The following is a 21015-nucleotide window of genomic DNA, read 5'->3' as shown; positions in this document are numbered from 1 at the left end:
TCGAGCTGACTATAATAGAGTCCATCAAGTGTCTGTCATTCCATCTGGTATTTAACCAGATGAGAAAAGGACAGCATGCTGCACTACTGCCTAGGATTTAGTGCTGAAGGCTCCATTCCATAGATGTAAGGCTATGTTCATTTTAGGCTTCCTACAAATGGCCGAGCATGAGAATGGGCCGTGATACTTGGCCAAATATCGCTCTCGTGAGTTGTACTAGCGGATCAGAGGAGCTTTCTGTAAAAAACACCTCCTTTAACTTTGGTGCAGTTGCGATCTTCCCGCATGCCTTCCAGCCGTGGAGAATCGGCAAGTGTTTCCCATAGGAAACCTTGTATCACACCCGCATGCACATCGCATGACATGCGATGCATTTTCCTGTCCCATGGAACGCATCACCCATTGCGTTCAAAAGGGAACACCCAAAGATAGGACATGGCGTGCTTTTTTCCCGCACGAGTGGGGGGGGGGGGGGGGGGGAGGAGGTAAAAATTGCTCATGTATAGGACCGCATTCAAGAGATATGTGACAGTGGCCTTATACAGATACACTGTAATACATTTTCAGCTGTGTGCGCAGTGCACGTTGTCGTTCAATCACAGCAAGATAGAAATCTTGAAAATGGTGAAGAACTGGTACACAAAGTAAAGTTACATACTTGTGTAAGGCTAGTTTCACATGGGGGATTGCGATTTTACCGCAAGAAAATCGCGTCTGTGTTCCCGTGATTTTTTGGGCGGCAGCAATGTTTTTTTTAAAGAATAATCTGGCATCACATTGCTGCCGCCCATGATTAAAATGCGCAATTTTTTGTATCGCAAAAGTCAATAGGGCTTTCTAATGCTAAAATTGGATCACAAAGCAAGTTTGTTGCATTGCGATAAAAAAGGAGGCTCCTTAGGGAAACATGGGACATTAAAAAAATACATTAAAAAAGGCACATCTCAAAAAGACGTTATCAGTAGATTCTTTAAGTTGTGAAGTGTAACATCCTTGGATTAGACTTTTTTCCAAAGCACATCCCACAGATGCTGTACAAGACTGAGATCTGGAGATTCAGAGGCCAAATCATCACCTTTAAACCATTCCTAAATAATGTGGCAGGGCACATTGCCCAGCTGAAAGAGACCACTGTCATTAGGCAATGCCACTACTATGAAGGGGCGTCCTTGGACTGCAACAATGTTTAAGTTGGTACGTGTCAAACTAACATCCACATGAATGTTAGGACCCAAGGTTTTGCCAGGAGAACATTACCAAGAGTATCACGCTGTCTCCACCAGCTTCCCTCCTTCCCACAGTCCATCCTGGTGTCATATCTGCCCAGGTACTGTAAGTGATGTAAAAGATGGGATTAATCACACCACGCCACCTTCTTCTATGGCTCCATGGTCCAGTTTTAATTCTCTCAGGTCCATTGTAAGCACTTGATTTCAATAGTAACAAAGCCGCTGTGACACTTTCAGGCCCGACCAGTGAGGATAGTGTCTGGCCCCGCCGCACTGACAGTGGGCCGGACAATCTGCGGATTTTCAGGGATCCCCAGGGGCGGATCCCTGCTGAATAACTAGTGATGACGTATCCAAAAACCAGATCATCACTTATAAAAGGCACAGAATAAAACAGTTCTCTGAATTCACATTCGGGCCGCTCTACAGCATCACTTTATAAAGACCATCTAATAAATGGGGTCTGCCTGCTAACAGCCTGTTAAAACGCTGGTCAGCCTTATTGATATGTGTATGGCCAACTTTAAAAATGCTCTATTTTTCTTCATTTCTAATGTTATTTTACCTTTAAATTGAAGATCTGTATAGTTGTGCAGAAAACACAATGTTAAATCCCAACACAGTTAAGATAAGAAATGAGTGCCTCTCTACAGTGCAAATCATTTCTAATGAATATCTGGAAATTCTGGGAAATTACTACTTCAGCTCCTTTCTGTCCTCCAGGGCAGCAAGGAAAACTGAAATGAACTCCGATCAGTTGCCAAATTACCATAAATTACAGGCATTGCATTGCCTACATAGACCTTCTACGTGGCTATCTTTCAGCAGTCTGTTTTATGCTTGTTAAAACATGTAAAATACCCAAGTGCACTTGAGGTTATATCATTGATGTCTAAGAATGCAAAAATGGCTAGCATTTCAAAATGTAACTCAGAAGTCTTAACGCGTATACCTCAGATATAATATAATAGATAGATAGATATAGAGCAGAGTGTTAAGGCAGCAGAAATGCAGTCCTAAGCTCTCGCTCACAACCTGAAGTTTGCGACTTTAATCCCTGCATGGTACAGGTAGCCGGCTCAAGGTCGACTTATTTTACCAACCTCGGAAGGATGAAGTCTGAGTACCCAGCTTGGGGAAGGGGGGCAAAAATTACCTAAAAGCGCTGCAGAATAAGTTGGTGCTATACAAATAAGATATGTATGTATGCAGACACACACACTCACAAGCGAGACCTGAAGAGAAACTCTGAGGAGGTTAACAACTTCATAAAAAAGGAAAGATTAATGCAAATGGATGGGAAAAAAACTAAAACCATTCCTAATCAGTGCTTGAAATTTATAACAATTTGTATGTTTGTTTGGCCACCTGCTTTTTGAGGACTGAGGACAGGTTCTCAATGGGATTGAGATGTGGGGAGTTTCCTGGCCATGGACCCAAAATGTCAATGTTTTGTTCACCAAGACACTTCATTATTAATTTTGCCATGTGACACGGTGCTACATCATGCTGGAAAAACATTGTTCATCAACACATTGCCCCTGGATGGTTGGGAGACGTTACTCTTGCAGGAGGTTTAGATGCTATTCTTAATTCATAGCAGTTCTCTTGCCCAAAATTGTGAGTCAGCCTGCTTTTTTTGCATGAAAAGCAACCCCACACATGAGAGGTCTCGGGATGCTTTACTGTTGGCATGGCACGGGGCTCATGGTAGCGCTCACCTTTTGTTCTCCAGACAATCATTCTTCCAGATGTCCCAAACAGTCTGAAGGGGGCGTCATCATAGAAATAACTTGACTCTAGTACTCTGACCAATCCCTGTGCTTACTGCAGAATGTCAGTCTGTCCTTGGAGAGAAGTGGCATCTTTGCTGCCTTTCTTGACACCAGACCAGCCTCCAAAAGCCTTCACCTCACTGTGCATGCAGATGCAAATCAGCAGTTCTCTGGCCCACAGTGCTTGTGCACCTAGTTGAGTTCAGTCGGTAGCAGACAGCTCCATTCTGACTGCAGTTGCCAGACTTTGTAGTACAGGCCATTCACTTCACTGGGATTGTTGGTTTGGGATACCAATCCAGGCCACTACAGTAAAGACTAAGGGCTCCTGTCCACGGATACTGCACTGCATTTCGCTACTCGCGCCTAAAATCCGTCCGTGAGTAACACAATGTACGCTTTCCATAGACTTAACTCCATAGTCCTGCTCGCGGGATTCAAATCGCGGCATGCTGCGATTTGCCACGATTCTCTGCGGTGAGCCTGTCAGATAGGCTCACCGAAGAGAACTGTCAGTTCTCTCCCCTGCGGTGGAATATCACTAGTGATATTCCGCCTCGCCCGTGGACAGGGGGCCTAACAATCTAGGGTGAAGTCAAATTGCCACTTTATGAATTAAAGAAACAAACTGTGTGAAAATTTAAATTTGTGCAAGTCTGACTGTATACTAAAAGAGGATTATATTGAAGGAGTTGTCCAGGAATAGTGTAGAAGGGCTGCTGCCGGTAGAAATCGTTCCCAAGATGGGAAAATTCACGTGCAGCCTGGAGGAAGGAGGAGGCAGCAGTAGAGCCTAATGCTACACTGTGCTGAACAGTAGTGTTAGGTTCTGCTCCTTCAGGCAGCGCATGAATTTGCCCATCGGTGTACTGCTCTGCTCTTTTCTCCCTCCATTCAGTATATGGGTTTGTACAGGCTACACTTACCTCAGCCATCTAATAGAATTGCTGGACAGCCCCTTTAGGGTAGAGTTAAAGGGGTATTCTGTTAAGGTTACATTCTCCCTTATCCACACTAGTGGAAGACTAGCTAATTAGTGGAGGTCTGATTCCTGGGACCTCCACCAGTCACCATAACGGTGGTCCCATATTCCCCTAAGAGACTGGAAAAATGAATGGTGCAATAGTGCATGCTTGGTCACCATGCCATTCCATTTTGATACGAGTGCCGAAAATAGCTGAATTCAAGCGCTCAGCTATCTCAAACACCTTCATTCATTTTAATTACAGTAGATCATTTCTATTGAGTTTCTAATACAAGATCTATATATATATATATAATTGAATGTATGTCTGTATGCGTGCGTGTCTGTCTGTCTGTTTGTCCTTTATGCGCTACTACACCATTCATCCGATCGCCATGAAACTTTGGGAAGTTGTTGAGTACACTCCTGGGAAGATTATAGGCATAGTACAAATATTCTATGATAAATGACGCGTGCGCGAGCGTCGTCGACAGTTACGCCCCCCCGCGTAGATCGTTTGATTTCCATCACTGCCACTAATTCTCTCATTTCCCGATGTTATAGAAACATGAAATTTGGCACGAGCATTGATTATGACATAAATAGAAAAAGGTAATAGGTCCCAACTCGATTATTCAATTCTAAGCGCCAAAGAATTAGCGTCGAAATTTTACGTACGGAATCTAATGTTCTCGCTTCCCAATGTCATAGAAACTTGAAATTTGGCACGAGCATTGATTATGTCATTAATAAGAAAAGTTAATGGGTCCCAACTCGATTATTCAATTCTAAGCGCCAAAGAATTAGCGTCCAAATTTTACGTACGGAATCTAATTCTCTCACTTCCTGATGTCATCTATTTATATAAAAAGGAATGTATGTCTGTCTGTCCTTTTTGCGCTACTACACCATTCATCTAATCGCCATGAAACTTTGGGAAGTTGTTGAGTACACTCCTGGGAAGATTACTGGCATAGTACAACTATCCTGCGAGCATCGTCGACAGTTATGCCCCCCAGACAAAGATCGTTTGATTTCCATCTCAAGCACAAAAGCAAAAGGCATTACGAGCAACGGGATGCGTGTTCAACTACAAAATGATGCATCCGCCGAACGTTTTGCAAGACAATTGCTGGATATTGAGAATGCTGAGGTAAAATGAAAGCTGTGCTGTGATTGGTTGCAATTTCTTATACTGCTGAGGTAAAATGAAAGCTGTGCTCTGATTGGTTGCTATTTCTTATACTGCTGAGGTAACATGAAAGCTGTGCTGTGATTAGTTGCTATATATTATCCCGCTGAGGTAACATGAAAGCTGTGCTGTGATTGGTTGCTATATATTATACTGCTGAGGTAACATGAAAGCTGCTGCGCTGTGATTGGTTGTTATATATTATACCGCTGAGGTAACTTGAAAGCTGCACTGTGATTGGTTGTTATCTAGATATATAAAAACGAATGTATGTATGCATGTATGCATGTCTGTCTTCGCGGCAACGCGCACCGGGTACGCTAGTAACATATAAAAGACAACCTCCAACTCTCCCAGAGACAACAGCAAGTACAGAGTTAGTGTGAATGCACACATGAAGTACAGCCATGGATGCTTGCATATCGAAGCCATAATATTCACATATGAGATTGCAAATGTGCATGTTTTTTTCCCATTTTTTTTCCCCTTGCCCCAAACAAATTATGCGTATACTCAGTGTGGTGCCAGAGAATCATCATGTGACCCGGTGATGTGCCATAAACCGGCCACGTGATCTAATAAAGGCCCTGGCCTTCTTACGGGAAATCAAATTTTGGCTGCAGTAGTCACCTGGTAAACAACCACATAACCACTGAAACCAATGTAAACAGAGACCAGCCAGAGATCAGGAATAGCAATGGAGAGGGGATTTTTTTATGCCATTCTCTTCCACTACCGCCAATATTTTTTAATTGGCATACCCTTTAAATGTACTGAGCAGCAGGTTTCTAGAACAATACGGGTTTAAATTTCACAATTTAAAACTATAGATTCTGTGCAAATTAGAGGCAGACAGACCATATAGGAAATAATTACCGTATTAAATACTGCATCAAACTTAATTTCTTTTCGCAAAGCAGTTTTGGTCACGATATCGGGTTTTAGCTTCTGTTGGAAGAGAAAAAAAATGAAATTAATAAAAAGTCCCTTCTACTCACAGCCTATGGAAAAGTACTGTACTCAAAAGTGTTCTTAGATGTGGACCCTGACATACAGAGCAGTGAAAGGGGTTGTCTTTTTTAGACATCGTAGCTTTCAGTTCCAATGGAGACCCGCTGATGAGAGCAAGACCTGCTCTCCACACCCTCTGCAAACACTTGGAACAAACGGATAGCTCAAGGTCCTACAGAATGAGAGGCCGTTACAGAATAGCCCTTCCGTTCCACTCAGAGGGGAATGTCAAGTGGGTTACCCTAATAGGCAACATGGACATGGGTCGTCTCCTTGGGACAACCCCTTTAAGGATCGAGTACTAGACAGGTCACCAAATCGGACCCCTTAATAGACTTTTTCCCTTTTAATATCTAATGTGGCTCAATATCACTAGTCATATTTTTCAGTGGCTCATGTAGTAGAAAAGGTTGAGATCTGTGTACTACAGAAACACACTTCTTCCTTCTGGAGAGCCATTTTCAAATTACGGAAAGAATATTAGAAGCAGTCAACAAAAGCTCTGCATTATTAAAAGTTTCTGTCCAACATTATATATACACATACAAATATATATACATACATATATATATATATAGTGTGCGCACAAAATATATATATACACATATATACATACATACTTACTTCTTGGCCCCACATGTCCAAAACTATATTTCAGATACTTACTCCCTACTGTAGCACCATTTTTGTCTTCTGGCCCAGTAAGATCCTGTAAAAGTAGTCACATGGGCATCTAATATAGAAGCCCACGCATGTTTAAGGGACGTCACTTATGACATGACCCTTGCTGCTGAAGTAAGCACACCAATCAGAGCAGTAGAGCAATCTGGCGGAGAGCAACGCCCCGCACCCACTGCTGAAGTACAAGAAAAGGTTTTGGTAGTCCATACCAACTGCTACAGGAAGCATGCCCAATCTGGAGGAGTTCAATTTGATCCAGATGCGTCTGCATTGCCAGAATTCATGTTAAAAGCATGATGGGTAGTGGAGACTAGGGATTCAGAGCTTCTTTTCTTCATGAGAGAACTGCATGCTCAGCAAGAAACATCTGTATTATCAGTTCTGATTAAGGCTAATGCCAACTCCCCCCCCCACCCCCCGCATTATTGACACCAGCGTTTCTATTTTACCACGTTTATGCAGTAAAGGAATGCAGTGTCCAGATGATAGCTTTGTATAAATAGGCTGTGATGTAAAAAAATGCAATTTTAAACCTCCTTACAAAGCTACTGTATACTCAGGGAATTAGGAGTTCCCCAAGAAATGTATAGGAAAGATTGCTGTATACATCTCTGAAAGGCCACAGTTCATTACCTATATCATTAAAACAATTAGCACTCTGCATTGCTGAATACAAGGGGGACTTCTAAAGAACAAGAATTATAATGCCAGGAAGAAAATAAAACTTCAACAGATGCAAATTAAACTGAAAGGCTTCAGAATTTTAAAAAGAATAAAAAAGTCCAACATGGATAAAACTAATCCTCCAAAGTGCTATCTGTTCTAGAAAAACCGTGTAAAGAGTTGGACGCCTTACATAATGCTGACATCACCGAACAGCAGGTACGGAACTTAGAGCAACGAAAACAAGAGGATAATGAACCACTTGCCTCATAAGGACTTTCATTTTCCACAATAATACGTGACCACCTAAAAAGTTCTCCCCGTGTGAATGTGTAACTCATACAAGCAGTTCTCCCCCCGACATGACATTCTGATGAACTATCTAGAGAGGAGTGCGGCTACATAGGGGCTGTCTAGTTACTATACAATAGAGATGAGCGAACGTGCTCGGCCACGCCCCTTTTTCGCCCGAATACCGCGAATTCCGAGTACTTCCGTACTCGGGCGAAAAAATTCGGGGGGCGCCGTGGCGGCACGGGGGGTAGCAGTGGGGAGTGGGGGGAGAGGGAGAGAGAGAGGGCTCCCCCCTGTTCCCCGCTGCTCCTCCCCGCACCGCCACGCCTCTCCCCGCCCCCCGGCGCCCCCCGAATCTTTTCAGCCGAGTACTGAAGTACTCGAAAATGGCGGTACTCGGGCGCGTAAGTACTCGAAACGAGTACGTTCGCTCATCTCTACTATACAACAATTACGCCTATAGCGCCCACAGTGCTAAAGGAAAGGGAGCAGCACTTACCCACCTCCTGCCGCCGCGGTCAACCAGAGGCCGTCACTGCGCCGATCTCCTGATATGTCATCCAGGATGTGAGCGCTGACGCCAGGAGTACAGGCGCTGAAGCTGCAGTCTTTGACTGTGGTCAGGCGATTTACAGTGACATCATCTTCCACAACAAACACTAGAAGGACAGCGGGGCTGCAGCACTGCACCGCAGCAGCTGAGGATGGGCAGGTACTGCTCCATTTGTTATTTTAGCACAGTGGGTGCTATAAGGGGAATCAGGCCACCCCTTGGAATGACCACTAACCTTTCAAATAACTTGTTTTTATATGACAGCCAGTGTGATAACCAGCAAGACTGCCATTTACTTTAATTAGCCTATCTAAAATGATGTTTTTATGGTGACCACTAGGGGTCCCCCTTCCTCCTAATTTGCAGTCCACTTCCTGTTAAAAGGGTTGTCCAGGATTAGAAAAGCATGGCTGCTTTCTTCTAAAAACAACATTGCCCTTGTTCGAAAGCTTGTTTGCAATACTGCAGATTAGCACCAGTTAAGGTGAATGGGAGCTGAGATGCAATACCAGACACAATCCATTGTGTCCCCAAAACAGAGTAGGAAAAGTAGACGGGGATGAGTCATCCTTCTCATTGAAGTCTTTAAGAGTAGAGGGGAGAAGAGGAGGAGAGAAAGACACACAGTTAATGGTGAGTTACTTACTATTATTTATTCTCATCAAAACTGCTCAGTACTGCTGCACACTGTCCTACATCATTATATTAGGCCTCCTGCACACGGGCGGTTTGTATTGCGAAATCCAGAGTGGGATTCCGCCTCTGGATTCGGCAGCAAATCCAGCCCATAGCATATTATGAGAAAACGTGATTTCCTGCCCATGAGCGGAAATGGATTGTGATTTTCCAATCACGGGGGAGAGATCACAGCATGCCGCGATTTTGTGTGGGCTACGCATGGCCGGCTTCCATTAAAGTCAATGGAAGCCGTCCATCCTGCAATTATTGCATAATGGCCTCAGGAGCTGCGTCATCGCCATAGTAACGGCGTCCTCTCAACTGCGCCCTCTCAACTGCGCATGTGCCTGAGGGCCTTCTGGCTGGCAGATTCGCCGCAGGTGAGGAGACCAGAGGAACAGTAAGCTGGGGTCACCGGCTAGGCAGCGGGTCAAAATCTGCTGCAGGAATCCTGCATGCGGGGTCTGACCCGCCTGTATGCAGGTGGCCTTTATGTGTGTCTGCTACATAGTATTAAAACAACCGTCCAGTCGGGGACAAACAAATCAGCCTGGATACAATTGTATCTACTTTTCAGGTGGGAATAGAACTAGGTATGGAAGGTCTGTGAATGTAAACAGTGTTCTCATTCACTAACAGCAAACTCACAGGGAATCAAGAAAATTCCTGACAACCTTCTAATAATTTTACTGTTCAGTGATTAAGCTTCAACATAAAAAAACAGAAACACTATTTAAGGCCTCCTGTCCGCGGCGATAATCCGCACACAGGTAACGCAATGAATGCCTTCCATAGGATAACTATGGAAAGTGCAGCCCGATCTACATGAGCAAAAATCGCGGCGATTTTCTGCTCGCATATAAAAATCGCGGCATGCGACTTTTTTTTGCGATTAACCAATCATAATTATAGTTTTATCGTGGAAAATCGCGGTAAAATAATGCACCCCTGCGGCGGCTCCCGCGGCGGTATATCGCAACGCCCGTGGACAGCCGGCCTAAATGAAAAGTTCTTTAGCTTCCTAATATTGTGTTTTAATTCCTCATCATTTTGAGAGCTATGCTTATGGTTAATGAATAGAGCAGAAAACGTTTGGTAGGATCCTCTGGTTGATATTCACAGAATACCGACCAACAAACTGGATCCGTATTCTGACAAATTAAAAGGTGATCGTTCTCAGCAAGTATCTGATTTACAAGTAATCTTGTAGATATGATACCTTTTAATGGCTTAGAAAATTGAAAGCTTGCTGTAACATCATGTATTTTTGTTAGCCATTAAAAGGTATATCTACAAGATTACTTGGTTTCTCTTGCTGAGAACGATCACTTTTTGCTCTACTGGCTAACACGGTACCAAACTTTTTTTTTGTGACAAGCTAAAACATGACTTTCCACCCGAGACCCTAAGTACAGTATCTAATAGCACAGGCTTAGATCTTCTGATAAAAGCAGCTACTTAGTGTCATAAATCCTGTTCTCTTCTTATGCGCCCATTTCCCTGACAGCTTATTTTTGCACCATCCAATCTAGCGTCTGCTTGTACTCCCCTTTATACTGAACCATTTCTTTCCCTGTGGAACACACCATAGTACAGAACTATGTGAAAGTATGCTAGAAAGCTTCCAGCGAGAGCTTTTAGATAAGCCCATTCTCGTTTGAGTGAGTGACGTCACTGCTAACTCTTTAGCAATCATTTGCGCTCATGCAGCCGGGTTAGACAGGAGGATCATCGTTGAGAATGAGTCACTTCTCGTTCAGGGTTTCCCATTCCTATGTGACACACAGAGCGGGGAGTGATTAAATGCAACGAGACGTGAGCGAGCAAATGAGGATATTTATGCCCACATAAAATGGACGAACGAAAAGCGACAATTCTCGCTAGTCATTCATTCACCTTTAGGTCGAACGATTATTTTCACCGTTAGACGTAACGAAATGGGTCAAACGAGCGAAACGCATACGCCCGCACCTACTGCATGGTAGATGAGAGGCTACTAGGCTGCAAGGCGAAACAGTCTGTGCACAAAGTGTGTTGGGTTTTTTGGACACGTTAGTAGAATTGTGTTCAGTACTTTATGCTTTACAGTGTTTAACCATTTGTGGCTGCCTTCTCTTTTCCTTAGACCTAGAGGTAAAAGACGGTTGAAACTTCCATTCATCTTCAATGAAAACAAAACGGGGGGGGGGGGGCCACACACACGCTACAACCTAAAATGTACTAGTTCCTTCATATTCCAAATAACGCCAAATTCATCTAATTAGCAAAAAGTGTGCAGGAATTAGGGAGGCTTTCAGTAAGTGCAGCCACTGACCTGTTAAAATGGGTCTGTCCTGATAAAGAGACTCCCTTTAATTAAAGGTGCATGATGGGATTTTGACCAAGTAGTGTATTTTTTGGTGTTCTTACTAACGATTTCTTTTTTACTTGCTCTTCAGCCGCTTTCTGCATTGAAATGAGCTTTCCTGTTAAAGTGGTGTGTGCATTTGGCAAGGCAGGCCCTGAAACTTTGCAGAAAGCAACTAAAATATAAAAAAAAGATACAGAGAATGCCAGAAATACTTTTCTAGTCTATAATTTGAGGACGTGTCCAGAGTAATGTATCCAGCTTGCAGGAACTAGCTAAAAGGGCCATGCGAAGACAAAAAAATTGTAAGAGCCATGACAGATTTCAGCCCTTCTCAGCACTTTTAATTAAAACCATATTGGCGGTCAGTTCCAGAAGTATCTGGCAGAATTGGTTACCATTATGACATAAGCGTGTCAGACCGGAGTGTTATCACGGAGACACTGACCTAATTTCTCTATCCTATTACCATACCCAATGACGTACGGGAGGCCCCCTGTTTACTGATGTAAGTATTGTGTCTGAGGAACATCACACTGGCTAACAGACCTATGTGCAGCTTTGAAAAACTGAAATCCAACAACCAGCTAAGGTATTCTTCATCTGAAACCTTTACGGTGAATAAAAACTGTCCCTTTGCCTCCCACTGATTACAGAGAACAGGACGCCAATCAACGTCCCACTGCTTTGGTCTTCTCTGCCAGGCTGCAGCGATGACATGCCATACATACAAGACTGCTTCAATTACTGGCCTAAGCAGTATATGGCACAAAACTGCTGGGGTCAGTGATTGGCTGCAGCGGTCATGTATATATACACACCCCTTAATGACAGCCAATTTTTGGGGAATTTCATCTCTGCTTTTCAAAAGCAAGAACTTATTTTTCTGTCGACATGGCCGTATGAGGGCTTGTTCTTCGTGTGGTGACCTGGTACCACTTCGGAGTACATATAATGGATTATATAACTTTTTTGGGGTGAGTGGGTGGGGGGGGGGCTTTTTTTAAATACTTTTATTGTGTGTTTCGGAAGACAGAATGAACAAAAACAAAAAAGCATTATGACTTAGTTCTTTGCCTTTTTTTTTTTAAATAGCGTAAGCCGTGCAGGATAAGCATTTACAATTAATTGTACAGGTCATTAAAAGGGGTGGTGTGGTTTCAAGAGGCTGTGCGTGAGTTAAAATAAAGCACACTCACCTGTCTTTGCCCCTACCCTAGCACAGGTAACAGACTCCCTGTTCCCCACTGCCGGAAGTCAGGTGACCGTTGTGGCCAATCAGAGGCTGCAGTATCATGTCCCAAACTCCTGGCATCATGGCACTCATTATCCGAGTACTGATGTCAGGAGTTAGGAAGGGGACACTCCGGCCCCTGAGTGGCAAAGACAGGTGCGTATACTTAAAAATTTTTTTTAAAATACGTGCACCTTTAGTGCAGATACCCTTATAGCGCCCCTATATAGCGCTACATGGGGCCGTTTTAAGCGTCTGTAAGGAGGCAAAAACGACTGACGGAGCAAGAGCGCTTTGAAGTAAAAGTGCAGGTGCTCTTTAACTCACAGCCAGCCCATAAGGGTGCAGCATTACCAAACATGTTTCTTTAATTCATTTTGTCTAATCTAAAAAGGGAGCAGAGTGCATAAAAGGGTTTAATTTTTAACCAATTATTTTACATCCCTGTAGAGGACTTAAACCTGGGATCTTTTAAATGACTCTGTGCAATTACCCTGCTGAGTTAAAGTACACTGCAAGCTATGGCTTGCACTGTTTGGCTCTCTGATAGGGTCAATGGGTTGCTATGGCAAGGGGAGGCCTATGACATCACTGAGGGAGCACCCTCTCTCTGGAAGTGGTTAACGACTAGGATCGGAGTTCTTTACAATCCCCATCATTGGCAGTCACAGCTGGCTTCCCGTCAGTCACAGGGCCGCGCCCTAAAGGGGTTAAGGATATACTCTGCTTATGAGAATGGCATTAAAGCCTTTACAATGAGATTCTTCACAAACCTTTCCATATCTTACTTCCAGCTGTAAGCACATACAAACAGGACAGCTTTACCCATCTGCTATTACAAACCACAAGGCTAACATGGTAATCCAAAATAGAACGGGTCCCTCTAATTAAATGTACAGTCGCTGGCCACGCACATGGATGACATCTGCTCTTTATATAGCCCAGGAATTAAAGATCTCATTCTAAATTACAGAAGCATTACCTTTAGGATTCCCTCGTAGCCCCGCAGAAGGCGACCGCAGTGGAGGGATTTTACACAGAATAGGAATTGCTTGCAAATTTAAAGTTCTATTTCCATCCAGCAGTTTTAGATGAATAATGAAACTTTACAAATGTGTTATCGTTTTGTGTCTACACCTCCTATACAGACCTGTTTGCATGGCAATAGAATACAACTACTAGTTGTGTAGTCTGATCCTGCAGTCATAATCTTCGGCCTCTGTTTCTTGTTATCCGACCAACATGTAAGATTAGCAAAAAGTAGGGGACAGACAAAAAGTTAGTACGACTGCAGGGCTAGGCTGCGTGTCCACGGGCGTCACAGGAGGAGAAGGCTGCAGACAGATCTCCGTGGTCAGCCTATCTAACAGATAGGCTGACAGCAGAGAATCGCTATGATTCTCCGCTTGTGGACAGGTGGCTGAGCTTTCCATAGCAACGCTATGCGTTCCTCGCGGCCGGATTATCGCTGCGGGGAACGCAATGCTTAAACGCCGGTGGACAGACAGCCTTATACTATCCAGGGCTTGCTTGCAACAGGTCTTGATCAAAAAAAAAAAAAAGACAAAAAGACTACAAAGTTGCTTCATTTGCCATTCTAGATGCATTACTACAATTCTGGCAAATACAAGCCAATATCCTCCATTTATCCATTGTATTCAGTGTAAAAAAAATCTAGCTGAACCCATTACAAAAGTACCTTTACACAAGCTTATGGGCATTGACAGACAAATACAGAAGCCTGGATGGATCAAATACAACTTCATGGAACGGACAGATCACTTGAAGATTGCGGAAGAGTATCACAATCCTGGCTTTTCCTCCATGATTTGCCTGTTAGAGCCATGTGGTAGAGGCAGACTAGAAAAACCACTTTGGAATAACAGATAACAGACTAAAAACTGGGAACATACATATACTTTCTCTTCCAAACTGCAAAGCCTTCTGCTGTTGATTAACCTGAATCTTGCAATGATTTAACTGTCAGTATAGAGATTAAAAGATCGATTTTTAAGTTCCGTTTTCCGAAGAAAGTATGCATTGAGAAGCCGTACTTCATGGCCCACGCTCACAATGCTCTACTATAATGAATGCACACTTGGAAAGGAGAAATGCTCACAGACGACGGGGTCTGCCAAACCACAATTGTGTAATATGCTCCATGGATAGCGTTTAGTAAACAAAATGTTCTTCTGGCTCCAACCCAATGGTCAAACTATCTCAGAGCTGATCCAAAACAATAACGAAGGCCACAGTTTTAAGTGTTACGTTTATTCAACTAATCTACCTAGAGAGAGTTAATCCATCTATATCCAAATATTAATTCTAAAAAGTCAGAACTCTGCTTTTAGACACTTCTGATAAATGGGGCCTGGTATTTCTTTTGCATACTTAAAGGGATTTGCCCATACTGAAAACTATTCACTAGCCACAGGGTAGGGGAGAATGTTCAGATTTGTAGGTGTTCCAACGCTGGGACCCCCATCAATCTCAAGAACACTGTCGCTCTATTCATTTCAATGGGACGGCTGGAGATTGGCGATTTCAACTGATCGCTTTTTCTAGCAGTCCCATTTAAATGAACGGAGCTGTAAGAGCACATGCTCAACCCCTTTCCTTCGATATAGGGGTTCGTTTAGATCCCAGCTCTCAAGGAAGGTGATGGGTCCCAGTGCTGAGGCAATCATTGATCAGGGGGTTATTCAATGTCCTGTGGATTGGAATAGCTTTCAATGTGGGCACAACCCCTTTAACCCCTTCCAGCTCCAGAGCGTACATTTACATCCGGCAGTGTTGGGGTATGTATGAAGAAAGATCACAAGGCGACCCCTCTTCATACAGCGCGGGTGTCAGTTGTTTCTTACAGCTGAGACCCGCGGGCAATAGCTGCAATCAGCTGCGTGCCTGATCGCGGCTATTAAACCTTAAGACTGCACAACACTTTCTCCCCGCCTGGCACAATCTGTAAGGTTAGTGCATGGTAGGAAAGGAAGCTGAACGCCATGTGCATTTTCAGAGATTTTTTTTTATTTAAGATGAACTGAATCAGGGTGCACCCCGTGTGTCTTAGGATCTTTTATATACTGTATTTTTTAGATTATAACTTTCTCTTTGTCCTAAAATAATCATACATGGAAATACTGCACTGAAAGAATCTACCGTATATACCGGCGTATAAGGCGACAGGGCGTATAAGACGACCCCCCAACTGTCACCTTATACGCCGGTATACAGTGGAGAAAAAAAAAAAAAAATTCATTACTCACCTCCTACGGCGTTCTGTCGCGCTCTGGCAGGATGTCGCTCGCTCCGGCAGGCTGTCGCTCGCTCCTCGTCCCCGGCGCAGCATAGCTTTCTGAATGCGGGGCTTGAAATCCCCGCTTCCAGAAAGCTAATACAGACGCCGGCAGCCATGACATCATTGAATGGCTGTGATTGGCTAAAGCACACGTGGCTTCAGCCAATCACACTATTCAATGACATCATTGAATGGGTGTGATTGCTAACACGTGCGCCTTCAGCCAATCACAGCCATTCAATGATGTCATTGAATAGTGTGATTGGCTGAAGCCACGTGTGCTTTAGCCAATCACAGCCATTCAATGATGTCATGGCTGCCGGCGTGTGTATTAGCTTTCTGGAAGCGGGGATTTCAAGCCCCGCATTCAGAAAGCTATGCTGCGCCGGGGACGAGGAGCGAGCGACAGCCTGCCGGAGCGAGCGACAGCCTGCCGGAGCGCGACAGAACGCCGTGGGAGGTGAGTAATAATTTTTTTTTTTTTTACACTTTTTTTTTTTTGTATTACCGGCGCATAAGACGACCCCCGACTGCAGAGCAGATTTTTCGGGGGTTCAAAAGTCGTCTTATACGCCGGTATATACGGTAAGCGTATAATATGCTGCCTCTGCTAAGTGTAGCATATTATAAATCCAGGTCTGAAAGGTCATCTCCAGCCCTTCTCAAATTGGTAGTGAAAGCAGCCGCTGTACAAATATACAGTGAACGGCATCACTCAGCAGCGGAGGGCAGGTAGAGGAAAACAAATAAAGAACTGCATTCCTCATGAATATTCCGTGCTCATAAGCATTAATGCAATGTATTCTTTGTAAAGAGTTGTGTTTTGTGCCGTATGCCACAGTAACCCATCAGGATATTATACTGAGTCACTATAAAAACATGTTCAGTCAACTATACAATGCAGCACTATTGATGTTAATATCAAAATTTAATTGGGTGGCATAAAAACAGGTACCCAAGACATACAACTGCAGAATCAATGAGCATAAGCAATGCGATTTGCTAATCCATAAAGCTCTCCGCATGGCTGCCCCACCCTAAATCTCTGCCCTCATCTCGGTCGACCGCCCTGTCTGGGCTCTCCATTTTGCTAATGATTTTAGACCAAATTCCTCCATAATCTGAACCTCCCACTTCCCTCAGCAAAATTTTTCCCGAGCTGCACCTGTTCTCCGGAATGTGCTTCCCCATCACATAGTTTTAAGTGTACTGCAAAAACCACAAACTCTTTAGGGAAGCCTATCACATTCGCATAATCTAACCCAAATCTGTCTACCCTTCTGCATTCTCCCCCAAAATCTGACTCTCTTCATCCCAAAGTATACCTCACTCTCCGTGCACTCAAAGGCACTTCATATCTGACCATACAGAGATAGTGGCTGGTGGCTGGCTCATGCAGCTTTATGTATCGTCACCCTATTTAGTATAAAAGCTGGCTGGACCATTGTGTCACCCTTATTTCCTCATAGACTGTAAGCTCTTGTGAACAGGGCCCTCACTCCTAATGTTCAAATTGTTTATTAGTATAAGGTTGGTGACACACTACTGTATTCCAGCCTCCGTTGTGTCCCCATAATACGGAAGTGCACCCTGGCCTGACTGCAGGTCTCCTGACACGAACTCTAAGCATAGGAATGTATGAAGCTCGGAGTTCAGGTCAGAAGACCCCGTGGTCATGCCGTGGCACACTTCTGTATTAGGGATGTAAAGTGCAATAGTGGGTCACCGACTGAATACCATACGTAATGTCAGACTTTGTCTGTTCATTTGCATACCGATTTGTCTGTTGCTATAAATGATTAACCCTTACCTCTTTGCGTTCACGTTTATACTAAATATAAGGGTATATTATAAGAGCCCACAAGCTGTAGGAAGGCATGTAGTTCTTATCTTCAGACAGTCTTCAGAGCACTTTATTCCAAATTGTCCAGATTTTCCTGAGCTCTGGGCACAGAGAGGATAATGACAGCATCTTCTAAAAATGTATGAAGAACTGGCTGGAGTGTGAGCATGATGTCAGCATTCACTTCTGCTATCCACAAGTCTACTAACACAGGAACTTTCCTCCTTTTCCTGAGGACTTACAGCAAATACTCCAGCCTTTAAAAAGTGCATGCATTCCTTAACAAATGTACATTCATCCTGGCAAGCATGTGCGCCAAAATAAGCCAAGATCACAGAAGAAATATAACAAAAACATAGAAAAATGTTGGATTAAAATAGCTCAAATGTTCCAGTTGATTTGTCAGCGTGAGTTACGAGTGCTATAACGGATCGCATATGGAATAAAGGGTCTATGGAGCAATAAACACATTTTACCTTGATCGTTTGAATTTCTTCAAGAAGTCTTTGTGCCCGTCTTTGATTTTTAAGTACTAGCTCTTCTGTTCCCCTGATAAAATGTAAATGAATGGAGTTTAAAAGATGAAATACAAGCAGCATAAACGGTGATTAATGAAGAAAGAGTTATGTGGACATGTAAATACCATGTATAATCACACTCATTGCATGTTCATCTTATCAGCTGCGAGGCAAACAGAACACAAGAGAGGTACTGCTGACATACAACGGTTGTCTTGGCAGAGTCGTCTTGTTCTAGCTGTCCTTACACACTTGGTGGGACGGGGACTGGATGCTCACCGATCACATCTACACTGTATTCTCATACACAGCTGCAGCCACCATTTGGTTTAACCTCGTTTTATTGAAAGTTTAATCAAAACACCAGTAACAAAATACCGTGCCCGCATGGTGTGAATACACATCGATGCAATAGACACAATGTAAGGAGCATCTTATAAACCATACAAACCAAGGTTAAAAGGAGTCGTGCCAAGTTATCCCCTCTCCACAAGACGGCTTTTATGATCGTAGGAGGTCTGACTGCTGGGAACCCCCATCGATCCAGAGAATGTGTGCCCCCCGCATTAATGGAGTGGAGGTCTCACATGCACATTGCCACTCCATTTCAATGGGAGCTTCGCTAAATAGCATAGTAAAAGCACACGGCAAACTCCGGCACTCCAAAAGAATGAATAGGTAAGCGTGCAAGACCACCTCGCCATTTATGTGGCGGCCTTCTGACCAATGGGGGCCACGGAGATCAGACTCCATCAATAATAAAGTTATCCCCTATTCTATCTCCTAATGAAGCAGTGCAAAAAAACACATGCATTGGGTGGTGGGAATACAGAATCCTCAGCAGGCAATATGCGTTAGTTATACCACACAGGTGTTCTGTATTAGGACCTTTTGCTCACAGAGGCATTCATATTCATGGTTCTGTAGTAACATTGTCTCCGGTTACTATTTATCTGAGAGGAGGAATAAGATTTATCTTGCTTATTGATTCACATTTAGGTCCTGTATTACAACGTCTTAGGGATCATTCACACGACCGTGATTCCGGCTCGTATTACGGCCGAGTGACTCGCGGTGAATGGTAACAAGGAAAGTAAATAGGCTTTTATTGATCTGCTCACATTAGTATGTAAACGCAGTGCGTTAATAAGCATGAGAAATAGATCACAGCATGCTCTATTTCTCGGCGTACCACACAGCACGAGCCCTATATACTTTTGTATGGGCAGCGTATGCAACAATAGATTGCATATGGTAGGCAATTCATACGCAACCCAGTTATGAAACAGAGCGGGGAATGCAAAAAAAAAAAAAAAAAAAAGACAGCATCGCACTGCGCATGGCCGTGTGTGCTGTCATACGTGGCTGGTAAAATGTTGCGGTCGTGTGAATGAGGCCTTGGGCTGGGTTCACACAGGGTGGAATGGCTGCAGAATTTCTGTGCGGACATTCTGCATGGAAATTCCGCAGACATTTTTAAACCTGAAATTGAGGAGCAAAGTGGAAGCAATTTGCAAAAATGTCATTCACACACTGCCGACAGTCCGTGGCGGACAAGCTGCGCGGAAACTGACATGCAGCGGGGAATTCAAATCCGTGACATGTCAATTGGATTGCCGTTTCTGCTGCGGGCTCTCTTCTCTCTATGGGGAGAGACTTCCGCCTGTATTCCGCTGCAGAATAGCCGCTTCACCCCCTCATCAAATGGCGCTGGGTTTCAAGCAGCCTTTTTGCTGCGAAAATCTCGCAGAATTTCAGTGCCGTCTCACTGCAGACATTCCGCAAGGTTTGCGTCCCGTGGGAACCCAGCCTTATAGCGCTCTTGACTGATTTTGGGTTTTGATTTTTTAAACCATATCCATTTTATTTAAAATCACAAAAAAAAAATGTAATCCACTCTCCAAATTTGTAGATTTTCAGTTATTAGGTCACTATATTTTAGATTACAACACCAGCCATACACATACCATTTTAACAACACATGGAAAGGGACACTGAATACCAGGAGTCCAGTCAGGAAGTACTTTAAAAACTCTCTATGATCTATGGAATCGGATCTGAGGACCAGCCAGACAAGATGTCCAGGAAAGTTATGTTGCAGTAGGGCGCAAATGACTTTAACAGCAATACAAAGTATAAAGTTGGAAAACTTAGCTGTACAATGTCTGTGCAGAAAGGAATATTTCCACGGCTCCACCTACTATCATATAGTAAGGGAGCATTTAGGACACTGGTGTCAAACCGATCTTCGCTGAAGGCCACATCAGCCTTATGGCTGCCTTCAAAAGGGCCGACTGTAATTGTAAGACTCTATAGCAAGAGCTTGTTCACGTGAGCGTATTTGCGCAGCGTACTCACTGCAAATGTATGCGCCATTTAAATGAGCCGGTCTGCGCTCTTTGAGTGCGCAAATATGCAGCGTTTGCCTTGACTGAAATGCACTTACACCTGTGTGAACGAGCCCTAATAGTGATGGCGTAGTAAGAGGAACCCCCCATAGTAATAGTGATCCCCATAGTAAGTGCCCCTCATATAGGTGGCCATAGTAGTAATAGTGACCCCCATAGTGGCTGCAGTTATAACAGTGACCTCTATAGTGGCTCCAGTAGTAATAGTGCACCCCCCCTCCTTCCCTTCTCTAGTTGCCAAAATAGTAATAAGTGACCACACGGTATTCCCAGTAGTAATAAGGACCTTCCCATTGGCCTTGGACTGGGCAGCATCCTTACAGGCAA

The 21015-nt window shown here is 43.7% G+C and overlaps 1 protein-coding gene across 1 annotated transcript in view; it reads right to left on the bottom strand.

The window, feature by feature from the left end:
• Positions 1-21015, bottom strand: part of SRFBP1 (serum response factor binding protein 1) — an 82225-nt gene that overhangs the window by 24033 nt on the left and 37177 nt on the right. The window contains exons 3-4 of the mRNA XM_066603109.1: positions 18239-18311; positions 6037-6108 (exon numbers count right to left, since the gene is read on the bottom strand). Coding sequence (XP_066459206.1) covers positions 6037-6108; positions 18239-18311 — 145 coding nt within the window. The remainder of the gene's footprint in view (positions 1-6036; positions 6109-18238; positions 18312-21015) is intronic.

The sequence above is a fragment of the Eleutherodactylus coqui genome, chromosome 5 (genome assembly GCF_035609145.1).
Source record: "Eleutherodactylus coqui strain aEleCoq1 chromosome 5, aEleCoq1.hap1, whole genome shotgun sequence".
Lineage (NCBI taxonomy): Eukaryota > Metazoa > Chordata > Amphibia > Anura > Eleutherodactylidae > Eleutherodactylus > Eleutherodactylus coqui.
Note: the sequence above shows the minus strand (reverse complement) of the source record. Positions and strands in the feature narration are given on the sequence as shown.